This window comes from Musa acuminata, chromosome BXJ2-2 (assembly GCF_036884655.1).
Source record: "Musa acuminata AAA Group cultivar baxijiao chromosome BXJ2-2, Cavendish_Baxijiao_AAA, whole genome shotgun sequence".
Lineage (NCBI taxonomy): Eukaryota > Viridiplantae > Streptophyta > Magnoliopsida > Zingiberales > Musaceae > Musa > Musa acuminata.
Window position 1 is genome coordinate 5,967,280 of NC_088339.1, and position 14,530 is coordinate 5,981,809.

Here is a 14,530-nt window from a genome sequence, read left to right on the forward strand (position 1 = left end):
GTAGGTGACAAAAATAATGGAGAAGATGGTACAATCCCAGAGGTGACCAAAAATATTAGAGACTTGCTCTAAATCGGGGCAAAATTTTGCTTTTTTGGGGTAAAACTTCTTACATTCTAGAAGTTTGATGGCAATAAGAAGGCGAATCGCAAAATCTATGGAAGGAGTGCAAACACTTTGGGTGCTTCAGAAGTATAAGCAAAAAGCAAGCGGAGGCCAATAATCGACTCGTTACATAGAGTACAACCCACAAGGAGGCGAGCGAAGTCAAGTAACCTTTGTTTTCTCAACTCTTAAGAGAATAGGCAAAACTGAGTACCCCAGTTCTCTTATTTATTTAGTAAAGAAACTATGTACATGTTCAAAGACTCTTCGAAGAAAATGGAAGACGACAATTGTTAAATCCTCACCAATGGTGATTGGTGCTACCGAGAGTAGACTGTTCGCTTCATTTTCCAATAGAATGTCAATCGAAAATGGAAGTGATACGAACCTACTTGAAGGCAACAACTAAGTAAAAGAGGAATCTATAGGCAAATTTTATTAAGAAAAGACCTTCGAAATTTCAAAGTCAGCAAGGCGATGCTCGTTAACGCTCTAACAAGCATCCACCCAGTTCAAGCGATGTGCGATATTTGAGAGACTAGTGTACAACAAGGAAGGTCTTTTCCTTCATTTGAAGGATCCGTAGGAACCAATAAGAATCCATATAACTCGACCGACCTAACACCAGAGTGGGAGAAATTGGCGACTTGAAGCAGCGTGGTGAATTAAAGTTCGACTACTCAACAACAATGACGAAGAGCAGTTGAGACCCAAGAGGCCCATTGCAACTAGAGCAGAAGATTAAAGATTCAACAAAGACAACGAGATGCAGCATTCGCAAAGGCTTTAACGAGAATGTTGAAGGAATAAGTGGGGAGAATATCATAGACAAAGCTATAAACAAGGTGGTCGATGTAATGCTCGTGTATGTCCGTGTCTTTTGGTTTTTTTTACATTTTCACAGCATGTAGAGGGCATGCAGTAGGTTTAGCAGCCCCATTTTGGTTTATTTTTATGGCTGTTTCAGGCTTGCAAACGTAGGTTGCATGCCCTGTACATGCTTTCCACAGCATGTAGAGGGCATATAGTAGGTTTAGCAGCCCCATTTTGGTTGACTTTTGTGGTTGTTTCAAGCTTGCAAACATAGGTTGTATACAATCGTCGCGCAAAGGCAAAACTACCTAGATATAGGCCAACTAGGCAACCATTTTAGGGGTTTTTTAGCTCCACAAAGTGGTGCGGAATGTCAACCAGCACAACACCCAAGAGCTACCCGAGTAGCACATGGCTAGATATGCCTTTGCAGTAGTGTCTAGGGTTGGTTTGCTATCTTGTTCCGCAGCAATTTCATGTGGGCACTTGTAGGGACTTTTGGGCATAGCGGACCACCTTGGACCCTTTTGTCACGGACTTAGCTGGTTTTGCCTAAGTCGTGCGGCACCCTTGCGTGTCCGTCCGCAAAGGTCAGCCTCCTCGAAGCCTCCCACGGTCCCATAGGACCCACAAAAGAGAGAACGGGTTAGAGAAAACACCTCATTCGGGATCCACAAGCAAACATTCTAGGAAACACTTCATAGACAATGCAAATTACAAACAGACTTTACAAGCTCTGAACAATTGCTCAACAAAGGGTTAAAATGGTCCATTACAGACCGAAAATCTCTCATAAGTGTCCACATGACACAACCTTAATTTACAAGCCTAAAGCGGCCACCAACCCTACTAAAATGGGACTATTAAGCTTTCGGCCGTCCCTCTACATGCTGTACAAAGCATAAACATGCCAAAAGACACGGACATACATAAGCATTACATCAAACATCCTGTTTCGAAGTTTGTCCGCCTCTGCGGTACCATGGCCTTCACTCCTTGAATCCATAGCCTTTCTTACCATTGTGTTGTTCACCGAAGTGGAGCTTCCAGTAGCTCTCGATCATACCTTCGTATGATCTAGTCTCTCACGGGACAGTGTCGTGTGTATCACATTGCCACGAACTGTTCTACCACGATCCGCTGCATCATGTCGCTTCCTGGTGACATCTTCATTGCATTCTGATCCTTGTGGGATGAACTCGAATTGTGATCCCTTCATGTGTGGACTCTGTCAATACATCGCAGGGTCTCTTCTACGTTCGATTTTGTTCGCTCCTTTGGCAATTGACCTTCATCCACCCACTCTTGGGTCACACCTAGATGAAGCACCGCTCTAGGACAGTCCGTCGCCTAGTAGCTCCCAAAGTCCCCCGACTTCGCTGCAATTAGTGCCCCATTGTCTGGATCCTGGGCCTCTGCCCCTACCAGCACAATCTCCGCTGCGCACCGCTTCCTGCCTAGCAACTTGATTTGTAACACTGTGGCATATTCTTCAAGAGTACTCGCCTCTGCATCCTCTTGCCCCGTGCTAAGGCCTTCTGAACCCAACTTCGCCTCCGTAAATTGAGTCGCCTTAGTTCCTCCATCAAATGCTTTTCCGAGATAAGGTACATGTTCCCAGAAGCTCCCTTCGTCTTTGGGCACCATGCAATATGAGTCTGCTCCGTCAGAATGAAGGACCCATGGAACAACATGATCCTGCTTTTGCCTCTGCAAGAGTTCATGTCCTTGACCTCTGTCCAAGGAAAGCACTGTGCCTCCGCTCTATGTTCCCTCTTCTATGCTAGCTCCCTTCATGTGGCTTGGGTACTTCGCCAAGTTACACCCAAGTTGCTCCGGTCCTCGTTTTTGCATTGAGTTGATGGTGGCCCTCGTGCCCACCATTCCACGGGTCAGCCCTCCCTTGAGTCCGATCTTCATATCGACTCCAAGTGTGCCTTCATTTGTGTTGCTTTGGGTCGCTCCCCCACTTGATCTCATAATGCATCCACCAATGCATTCTCTCAAGCGAGAGCATGCGATGACTCCTCGCCGCTTGCTCGGTCCATTGAGCTTCGTGGAGTTGTTGTTTGTTAAGGTACTCCTCCTCAACATGTGAGGTCCGTCTCACATTATTCCCCCTCTGGAGAGCCGGGACTTATCCCTCCTGGATAACTGTCCCATTGGAGCAACATCTCTCTTCGTTTCGGAGACCACCATCCCCTTGGACTACTCCGATCTGCTGAACAAACTGTGCATTGTTCTGCCTCCTGCAAACACACTTGCTAGATTACGACTCCACGTCAACACAGCCCCCATTGCACCACCCAAGGCCTAGCAACATGCTGAATTCGTTGCACACTTCAACCTCCTACGGACGTATCCTTCCCATGCCGAAGAGAAAGTTTCAATGCTCCATAGCGCTGAGTTTCGATCGCCTTGGGATGGCCGCGAATATTCCATCGTCCGCATACAAGCCTATGTATGAGTACCAAATTCTTTGAGTTAATAATTCCCCTCACCTCTGTGAGCTTTGCAGAACTCTTTCGGTCGCTGAGCAACTCATTTCACCTTGCATGGTCTCATCCTTTACCAAGCGCCTCGCTTGCCTGGAGCACCATCAAGTATTGTTGTCAACGTTGAGTCGTAGCTCAAACTCAGCCATCCCACCCTTTGTGCGCTCCACATTCTTCCAAGCTTGCCTGTTCTCATGGTGCCTCTTGCGCGAAGGGTTGGCCATTCCTCTGAATGCCAATCTCAGATGCCCGCTCCTTCGAGCGACTCTTTTCCCTACATCTCCATGCCCGTTTTCCCCCAAATGGTAGTGCGTGTGCTGACTATCCTCAACACAGACCCGCTAGGTCACCCACGTTTGCATGCTAAGTGTTTCTATGAGTGCTTGTCCCGCTCTGATACTATCTGTCACGGACTTAGCTGGTTTTGCCTAAGTCGTGTGGCACCCTTGCGTGTCCGTCCGCAAAGGTCAGCCTCCCCGAAGCCTCCCACGGTCCCTTAGGACCTACAAAAGAGAGAACGAGTTAGAGAAAACGCCTCATTCGGGATCCACAAGCAAACATTCCAAGAAACACTTCATAGACAATGCAAATTACAAACAGACTTTACAAGCTCTGAACAGTTGCACAACAAAGGGTTAAAATGGTCCATTACAGACCGAAAATCTCTCACAAGTGTCCACATGACACAAAGCATGAACATACCAAAAGACACGAACATACATAAGCATTACATCAAACAACCTGTTTCGAAGTTTGTCCGTAACACTTTGTCAGAGCTTGCGAAGTATATATTTGTAATTTGCATTGCCTATCAAATGTTTGCTAAAATGACTGCGTGTGGATCCCGAATTAAATGCTTCCTCTAACCTGTCTTCTCTTTTGTAACTCCTTAAGGGACTATAAGAGGTTTCAGGTAGGCTGACCCTTTGCGGACGAACATGCAAGGGTGCAGCATAACTTAGGCAAAACAGCTAAGTCCATGACAAGGCGGTACCGATTAGACCATGTCTGAAGACTTTGAATCATCTGGTATAACCTTGTTTTATGCACCGACAGTTAATTGGGCTGTTAACTACGGTAACTTCGTATCGTGCAACCCAAAATTGTAGTCCTTGCTAGAGATGCCTATTTAAACCCTTCATGCAATCAAAGGTGGGATCGATCACAAAAGTGGCCAATGCATCAAATTAAGTATAACATATCATTGAGCCAGCTTCAGCAATCATGTGATCTTCAAAACCATTCTCCAATAGGTGATAGTAATAATAATCCAGCCATATTGGGTCACCACTACCTTCAGAATAAGGCTTCAACATGACCAATCAATCGATGAGGGTGGACACAGATCCTAAACCTGGATTACCCAATTGAAATTCTCATTCTAACCACCTACAAAGCCATATTGTAAAGGACCACTTGTGTTGGTATTCAGGTAGGTTGCACATATTCTTCAAGTTCCTAAAACAACATTCATTTCTATCATACAAATTTCTGACTCATGAATAAGTATTGAATTTTAAATATGGATCCCAAAAGAATAAGTGGAACAAAAGTGCAAGTCTATGGTCAAATAAATAACTTATGGGAGCCTTTATCATATTCATCAAGAATTAATAATAAAAGAAAATATCCACTCTAAGCAAGGTTTTAAGGACTAAATTTCACCTATATTTGGTGAAGCTCTTGGGAAAACCCACAAATGCACCGGCATGTCACAGACAAACTACTAAACAAGATGTTTGATGTAATGCTTATGTATGTCCGTGTCTTTTGGCATGTTCATGCCTTGTACAGCATGTAGAGGGGCGACCGAAGGCTTAATAGTCCCATTTTAGTTGGGTTGGTAGCCTCTTTAGGCTTGTAAATAAAGGTTGTGTCATGTGGACACGTGCGAGAGATTTTTGGTTTGTAATGGACCATTTTACCCTTTGTTGTGCAACTGTTCAGAGCTTGTAAAGTCTGTTTGTAATTTGCATTGTCTATGAAGTGTTTTTCGGAGATGTTTGCTTGTGGATCCCGATTAAGGCGTTCTCTCTAGCCTGTTCTCTCTTTTGTTGGTCCTAAGGGACAATGGGAGGCTTCGGGGAGGCTGACCTTTGCGGACGGACACGCAAGGGTGCCGCACGACTTAGGCAAATCCAGCTAAGTCGGTGACAGATGGTATCAGAGCGGGACAAGCACTCATAGAAACACTTAGCATGCAAACGTGGGGGACCTAGCGGGGCTGCGTTGAGGGCAGTCAGCACACGCGCGACCGTTTGGGGGAAAACGGGCATGGAGATGTAGGGAAAAGGAGTCGCTCGGAGGAGCGGGCATCTGAGATTGGCATTCAGAGGAATGGCCAACCCTTCGCGCAAGAGGCACCACGAGAACAGACAAGCTTGGAAGAATGTGGAGCGCACAAAGGTTGGGATAGCTGAGTTTGAGCTACGGCTCAACGTTGACAACTATACTTGATGGTGCTCAAGGCAAGCGAGACGCTTGGTAAAGGATGAGACTATCCAAGGTGGAATGAGTTGCTCAACAACCAAAAGAGTTATGCAAAGCTCATAGAGGTGAGGGGAATTGCTAACTCGAAGAATTTGGTACTCATGCATGGGCTTGTATGCGGACGATGGAATGTTCGTGGCCATCCGAAGGCGACCGAAACTCGGCGCCATGGAGCATTGAAACTTTCTCTTCGGCATGGGAAGGATACGTCCGTAGGAGGCTGAAATGTGCAACGAATTCAGCATGTTGCTAGGCCTTGGGTGGTGCAGCGGGGGCTATGTTGACGTGGAGTCACAATCTAGCAAGTGTGTTTGCAGGAGGCAGAACAATGCACAGTTTGTTCAGCAGATCGGAGTAGTCCAAGGGGATGGTGGTCTCCGAAACGAAGAGAGATGTTGCTCCAATGGGACAGTTATCCAGGAGGGATAAGTCCCGGCTCTCTAGAGGGGGAATAATGTGAGACGGACCTCACATGTTGAGAAGGAGTACCTCAACAAACAACAACTCCACAAAGCTCGATGGACTGAGCAAGCGGCGAGGAGTCGTCGCATGATCTCGCTTGAGAGAATGCATTGGTGGATACATTGCGAGATCAAGTGGGGGAGCGACCCAAAGCAACTTAAATGAAGGCACACTTGGGGTCGATATGGAAATCGGACTCAAGGGAGGGCTGACCCGTGGAATGGTGGGCGCGAGGGCCACCATCGACTCAATGCAAAAACGAGGAGCGGAGCAACTTGGGTGTAACTTGGCGAAGTACCCAAGTCGCATGAAGAGAGCCAGCATAGAAGTTGGAACATGGAGCGGAGGCACAGTGCTTTCCTTAGACAGAGGTCAAGGACATGAACTCTTGCAAAGGCAAGAGTAGAATCGTATTGTTCCATGGGTTATTCATTTATATCAAAGAGGACTCATCTTGCATGGTGCCAAAGATGAAGGGAGCTTCTAGGCACATGCACCTCATCTCGGAGGAGCATTTGATGGAGGAACTAAGGCGACTCAATTTGCGGAGGCGAAGTTGGGTTCGGAAGGCCTTAGCACGGGGCAAGAGGACGCAGAGGTGGGTACTCTTGAAGAATATGCCACAGTGTTGCCATTCAAGTTGCCATGAAGGAAGCGGTGCGCAGCGGAGATTGTGCTGGTAGGGGCAGAGGCCCAGGATCCAAACAATGGTGCACAAATTACAGTGAAGTCGGTGGACTTCGGGAGCTACTAGGCGATGGACTGTCCTAGAGCGGTGCTTCATCTAGGTGTGACCCAAGAGTGGGTGGATGAAGGTCGATTGCCAAAGGAGCGAACAAAATCGAAGGTGGAAGAGACCCTGCGATGTATTGGCAGAGGCCACACATGGAGGGTTCACAATTCGAGTTTATTCCACAAGAATCAGAATGCAATGGAGATGTCACCATGAGGCGACATGGTGCAGCGGATCGTGGTGGAACAGTTCGTGGCAATGTGATACACACGACATAGTCCCGTGAGGGACTAGATCATACGGAGGTATGATCGGGAGCTACTAGAAGCTCCACTTCGGTGAACAACACGACGGCAAGAAAGGCTATGGATTCAAGGAGTGATCGAATTTTGCATCAGATGAAAGTCTTGGTCATCAGCATATGGGGGCTGTGTTCCACCAAGGGAAAAGTTCGAATGCACGTACCAGTGAGTTCCATGGGAGGGACTTAATTATGCAGAGGTATGATCGAAGCAGCTGGAGAGTTGGACTTCTCTAGAGCTCATATTCGCTTAAGGGAGCCCGACAAGTCAGAGGACAAGGTCGAGTAAGCGAACGTTGCTACCAAGGAAGCTAAGGAGAACAGAATCGGTGCAAACCCTACAACGTGATGGCAGAGGCCATGCATGGGAGTTGCAGTCTGTCTTTCCAACGACCAAAGGGAGCTGCTTGGAGAACACAGAGGTGTTGAAGCAAGGGGTCGAAAGGGGCGAGGAAGCGACGACGAGTCTAGAGGGACTCAACTACCTAAAATCAAGCATCAGTTAGAATGGAGGTGGACTCAGAGGAGTGTCACGGAGACATATCTACTGATCGTGAAGAAAAGGGATGCAGATGCGAGGCAACGGATAGTAGGGCCATGGGCATGGCAGCGCCATGGTACCGCAGAGGCGGGACTTCCGTGAAAGTCATTGATCCCTTGCTCTCATAGAGGGAGAGCGCTTGGTCGTGAAAGGGGTCGAGGAGGTGGAGAATGCAAAGGCAATCTCCAAGTACCGAGACAAGGCTGAAGGGCAGAGGCCGAGGAACTTCGTAAGACCGGTGTCAATGAGCTTCTCATCAAGATAGCGTGAAGGACTTCGGGTCATGCAAGAGTGCATAACCAAGGAACGAAGCAGGCAGTACGCGGTGTTGTACCTTTGCTACTCAGTGGAGTAGGCGGCAGGGTTGATGGAGAAGACGGTACAATCCCAGAGGCGACCAAACCTATGAGAGAATTACTCCAAGTTGGGGTGAAAACTTCCCGCATTCCAGAAGTTCGATGGCATTGAGAAGGTGAATCACAGCAGCTAACTCAACGCAAGGAGTGCAAACACTTCAAGTGCTTCAGAAGTGTAAGCAAAGAGCAGGCGAAGGCCAGTAACCAGCTCGATGCATGGAGTACAACCTCGAGGAGGCAGGCGAAGTCAAGAAACCTTTGCCTTCTCAACTCTTAAGAGAATGGGCGAAACCGAGTACCCCAATTCTCTTATCTATCCAGCAGAGGAGCTCTGCACAAGTTCAAAGACCCTTCGAAGATAATGGAAGATAATAGTTGTCAAATCCTCACCAACGGTGATCAGTGCTACTAAGAGTAGATTATCCGCTTCATTTCCCAACGAAATGCCAATCGAAAGCGGAAGTGATGCGAACCTACTTGGATGTGACAACTAAGTGAAAGAAGAGTCAATGAGCAAATTTTGTGGAGGAAGGACCCAAAATTTCAGAAGTTTGCGAGACGATGCTCGTTAAAGCTCCAACAAGTATCCACCCAGTTCAAGCAGCATGAGGAATTTGAGAGACTGACGCAGTAAGGATGGTCTTTTCCTTCATATGGGGGATCCGCAGGAATCAACAATGATCAACACAACTCAGCCAACCCCACACCAGAGTCAGAGTCATTGGTGAGTTGAAGCAGCATAGCGGATCAAAGGTTCGACTACTCAAAAACAGCAGCGGAGAGCAGCTAGGAGCCAAGAAACGCATTGTAGCTGGAGCAGAAGATTGAAGACTCAGCAAAGGCGAGGAGTTGCAGTGTCGACAAAGGCTTCAACGAGGACGTCGAAGGAATAAGTGGGGGAGAATGTCACGGACAAACTACTAAACAAGATGTTTGATGTAATGCTTATGTATGTCCGTGTCTTTTGGCATGTTCATTCCTTGTACAACATGTAGAGGGGCGGCCGAAGGCTTAATAGTCCCATTTTAGTTGGGTTAGTGGCCTCTTTAGGCTTGTAAATAAAGGTTGTGTCATGTGGACACGTGCGAGAGATTTTCGATCTGTAATGGACCATTTTACCCTTTGTTGTGCAACTGTTCAGAGCTTGTAAAGTCTGTTTGTAATTTGCATTGTCTATGAAGTATTTTTCGGAGATGTTTGCTTGTGGATCCCGATTGAGGCGTTCTCTCTAGCCCGTTCTCTCTTTTGTTGGTCCTAAGGGACAATGGGAGGCTTCGGGGAGGCTGACCTTTGCGGACGAACACGCAAGGGTGTCGCACGGCTTAGGCAAATCCAGCTAAGTCTGTGACAGGCATGTACTGGAGAAAGGCCTCAATGTTGAGGAAATCAGCATAATTTATAAGATCTCTGATAATGGGCCTAAACCCTAAACTAGAGCAATCTGTCCCTCACCAAAACCATATTAGCTTACTTGCAGGTTTATGAGAGGCTGGCAAAAAGAAGATGGGGTAAGAATTGCATGCCATAAAAGGGCATGCTACACTTAGAAGATTTGGACATGCATTGTGCTAAGTCATGGCAGCAATGCCCAAACCAGTTTTTGGCTAATGGCATCAAAAGAGTTTGCTGAACATAGTACAGTTCATTCCATGCTAGAAAATTATCGACATGTCTTCATGACACAAATAACGAAAAAACTTAAGTTGGAGATGATGTCGAGGAGTCGATAGTCCCATCTACATAATTTGAAGATGGTGCATGAACCGAGGAGCAATATTTTACACATACCACCCAAGATTCAGATCATAGAGCTCGACAAGGAACTAGTCAAGTTTATACACAGAAGGGGAAGGGGAAGGTACTAGATGAATTTGAGCAGATGTGACAACCTACATGACATAAACACAGAGGGAAGCTCATCGTATTCATAGTCGTCGTATTATGGAGAATCTTATGGCCAATAGCAATACGGTGATAGTTAGTCATACTTCTCCAAACAGTAGTATGGTGATCGATCTTATGATATGGAACAATAAATCAATGGCGAAAGTAGTTCTGACATTCTCCATGTTCCACGCCAATACATGTCACAATTATCCTTGCTTGAGAAGCTGCCTCGCACACATGTGATTCACGACGATTAGACTATGACCATCACCACATTGATACACCAATGTCATACAGTGTATCGATATACTATATCACGGAATCATTTTTAAAATTGGGTCCGACAAACATATCAAATTGATATACAAATACATAGGATCGAGGACCTCGATCCACCACCCATGGAGTCTTATCATTCCTTTTGATAGTAAAACCAAGTATACCCATTGGTTGAATACTTAATTCATTTGAATCTAAAAATTTAAATTATTTAAAAGATAATCTAATAATTGAAATTATTTCTTTGTATTCAATATTAATAGAAGGAAGGCTTGAAACGTACCACAAAGCTACTCCTCAAAGCTTAGAAAAGATATGTCATCGTTTCCAACTTAAAAACCCTAATCCAACTTTTTTTCTATTTTTAGAAATTTTTCGAGCTATTTTTGGTAATTTTACCATATCGTTAGTACGCCCAAGCAAACCGACATATGATATCTCGATATGCCATAGTACATACCATACCAATAGTTGGTCGGTACATTGGTACAAACCAATAAAGAAATCCTTTATATATATGTATATGTATGTATGTATGTATGTATATATATATGTATATATGTATATATATATGTATGTATTTGTATCTATACATATATATATATGTATGTATATATATATATGTATGTATATATATATATGTATATATATAAACATATATATATATATATATGTATATATACATATACATGTATATATATGTGACATATATATACATGTATATATATATATATATACATATATATATATATACACATATATATATATATATATATACACACATATATATATATATGTATATAAACATATACATATATATATATGTATATTTATGTATATATATACATACATATATATACACATATATATATATATAATTGAATCGAACTATATAATATAATATGATATATTTATATTTAATTGATCCAAACCAAACCACTGAATATGAGTCGGATCCACGTACCGATTCATGTATTGACCAATAAATACTGATTCACATCAGAACCAGTAAATACCGGTCCATACATATCGATCTCAACCAAAAGGAGTTCAACTGCTATAGGCATGCTAAGTGGATTGAACTATCAATTTAAGTTTATGTAAGTTAAATAAGGCTGATGTTCATCCCTTTTTAAAAGTTGATCTACTAGCATAACAAACCATCTGATGTACCATCCAGACTTGAAGCTTGCAAACATAATCCCTCGTAGTTCATATTTAGAATATTTAGAAAATCAGTTAAGCTGTGCCAACATGTAGTTACAAAGTCTTTGTTTACAAATTAGAGAACCAAGTAGATATCTTAGAGCTAAAAAAAACACTACACAATATTTTGAACAAATTACAATTTACCATTTTTTTCTAGCCTGTCCTTTATGATTCTTATAAGTTATAATCATATAGTTGCACATATATGATCCAGAAAATGAGATATTGGACGTACACGCTTGCATGGGTCAGATCATGCATGTGCAAACTGCAAAATTAGCACATACCAAACAACGCCAAATAAACCTTTTGACACTTAAAGCATATTTAAATATCATGCAAAATCTATGGACAAGAAAAGCTAAACTTAATAAAATAGGTTGATGATTAACACAGGCCTTTCTTCCAACCAGGTGGGATCGGATCCTTCCCTAACATTTAGCTGTAATAAGGGAAATATTCTCAAATAACTCAAGGTTGATAGTTGATGCATGCATAATATAATGGACATAAAGCTTATAAAAAATGACTGGACCTCCAAAGAGAAAATATAATACGATCAAAGGAAGAAAGGATATGAAAAGAATGATACTAATGCATGAAAGCAATATGCAATCTCATTATGAGACAAATCAAAATAGTTTGTGGCAGAGAAGGAACTACCAAAGAGCCACTAGTTTAAGAGAGCATGTCATAGAGCTTGCAGAATTCCAATGCATGAAATTTTAAAGACAAATGAGATAAGAACAGGCCAAGACAGCTACCAACAAGGCAAGACTAGAGGTAAATGACAATTTTAGCATTCAGTAAAGACAAGAACCAAGAATGATGTAACCCAAGCATGCTGATGTAAGATTTAAAGCAATGCAGCTGAATGAGGGAAAAGCACATGCATACTTGAATATTACAACAAAAGAGTTATTAATAGATGCAAAAGCTATTATGTAGGTGAACTTATCAACCATACTATTATGAACTTGTGAGAGCGTGGTTGAACAAAGATCAAATTATAGTTCAGAGTTGGAATGCAATTAAAGAGGTCCCAATGGTTAAACTGAGTCAATTTGACTGATGGAATCTGGTACCAATCAAGATCCGACTGTTACGGACTTGTGCTGGTCGATAATGGTCGAATTTCAACCGTATTAGATGGTACAAAGGGTGTATCACCCAGTATGCCTTATATTGGGTCTGAACTGACCACTTTGACCCTGTTTCAGGTAGCAGCAGCTGACCGGAGCAGTAAATATCCGTGATTCCACATTGTGCCACCCGGAAGTCATTCCATGGTAATGCAACATACCCGAAAACCAGATCAGTATTATGCCAGAAAGATCAATCAAGAAAGCGAATTTCTTGAACAACTGATTAAGGATCAATAGAAGAGATTGACATTTTCCCTTCTCTACAACAAGCATATGCACTAGTAGTTATTGAACAAGCCTGTATTTGCATAGTCATTGATGAACCTATGATTAAATCCAATAAGGTCAGAGATTCTAAGCCACTGTACCATAATATGTTAACATTTTTTTCAAATGACCTACAAATGATAGCATATTACCCAGATATCATGCTGTTCTTTTGCATATAAAATACAACCACAATAACAACAGGCAATAATATCCCAACAATTTGGGGTCAGCTGCAATGGTTTCTTCTCCCCATTCTCTGTATAGAAAAATGTCTTTGGTTTAGATAGGATCAATCAAATCCAAAATGACAATCATGGGACATACATATCCACCCGAATGGTTTACAGTTGATAAAATAAGGGCAAAGAGAAGATAGTAGGTAGCTTTCAGCAATGGGAGAAAACTTACATGAGATTGAGTCGGATAGGGCAACAGAATCAAGGCAATAGTTTGTTCTTGTTCACGAAATATGAAGCTTCATGTAGCTCATAGCACCAGTATAATTATGATAGTTGCAAGTCTATTGCTACATAATTGTTACAGTAATATTTGCCATAGTTTACTTTTATCAATATTTTATCATATTGGTATCCACCAAGGTTCGCAATACCGTACCGTACCGGAGTTTCGACCTGGGCTCAGTACCGGTACGGTACGGTATACCGCTCGGTACACCCAGGTGTACCGAGCGGTATATTCAGGCGTGCCGAGCACTGTAGCAGTGCTACAGTACTACTACAGTACCGGACCGGTAACAGGAGGTCCGCGTACCGGAAGCCTGTCGGACCGGTACGTACCGCCCGGTACGGGCGGTACGGACCGGTACTGCAAACCATGGTATCCACATCCGTACCCATTAAAATATTTCTTATTTGCTTGCTAGAGCAACAAAAGATGAAAAATTGAAGTTCTTTGAAAAACTAATTGACAAAAATTATGAATTAAAGAAGTATGGAGGATGAGTTTATTTAAATTGACGGTGCTACTTGCTTCCAAAAAATTGAAGGTGCTATAGACAGGAAAGAATGACCAAAGAGGGAGGAAAACAAAGATAAAACATGGCTTTCATAGATTCTTCATGGAGGGATGCAATAATCATTAGTCTAATGGACCACCAAAATCTCATAAAATATTGCAGATCATTCATAGAAGTCAAAATATGAGCACCAATAAAGGAAACCTAACAAAATTTTCTAGATGACATCCCAAATGAAGAAACAAATAGAGATTTTTCTCAACAAAGATATTTCAGTAGATAATACCTGAACACCTTGCTTAGCTTTTGCCTCTAACATAGCATCAAGTCGTGAAGACCCATGAACACTAAATGGCCGTCGGAGATACAATTCTGGGCACAACCACCAACCAGTAATGAATATCTGCAATGGACTTCCAATCAACTTAGGATTCTGAACTTCAGATCAACATGCCATCTATTAGTGAT

General features: G+C 43.1%; 1 protein-coding gene across 6 annotated transcripts in view; it reads right to left on the bottom strand.

Annotated features, from left to right (window-relative positions):
• LOC104000973 (phospholipase D zeta 1) overlaps window positions 1-14,530 on the bottom strand; it is an 86,901-nt gene that overhangs the window by 56,628 nt on the left and 15,743 nt on the right. For all 6 annotated transcript variants that reach the window (XR_010484321.1, XR_010484322.1, XM_009423146.3 and 3 more), the window contains one exon: window positions 14,349-14,465. Coding sequence is in view for 4 of the 6 variants with exons in the window: in XM_009423146.3 (XP_009421421.1) it covers window positions 14,349-14,465 (117 nt within the window). In the remaining 2 variants the exon portion in view is untranslated. The remainder of the gene's footprint in view (window positions 1-14,348; window positions 14,466-14,530) is intronic.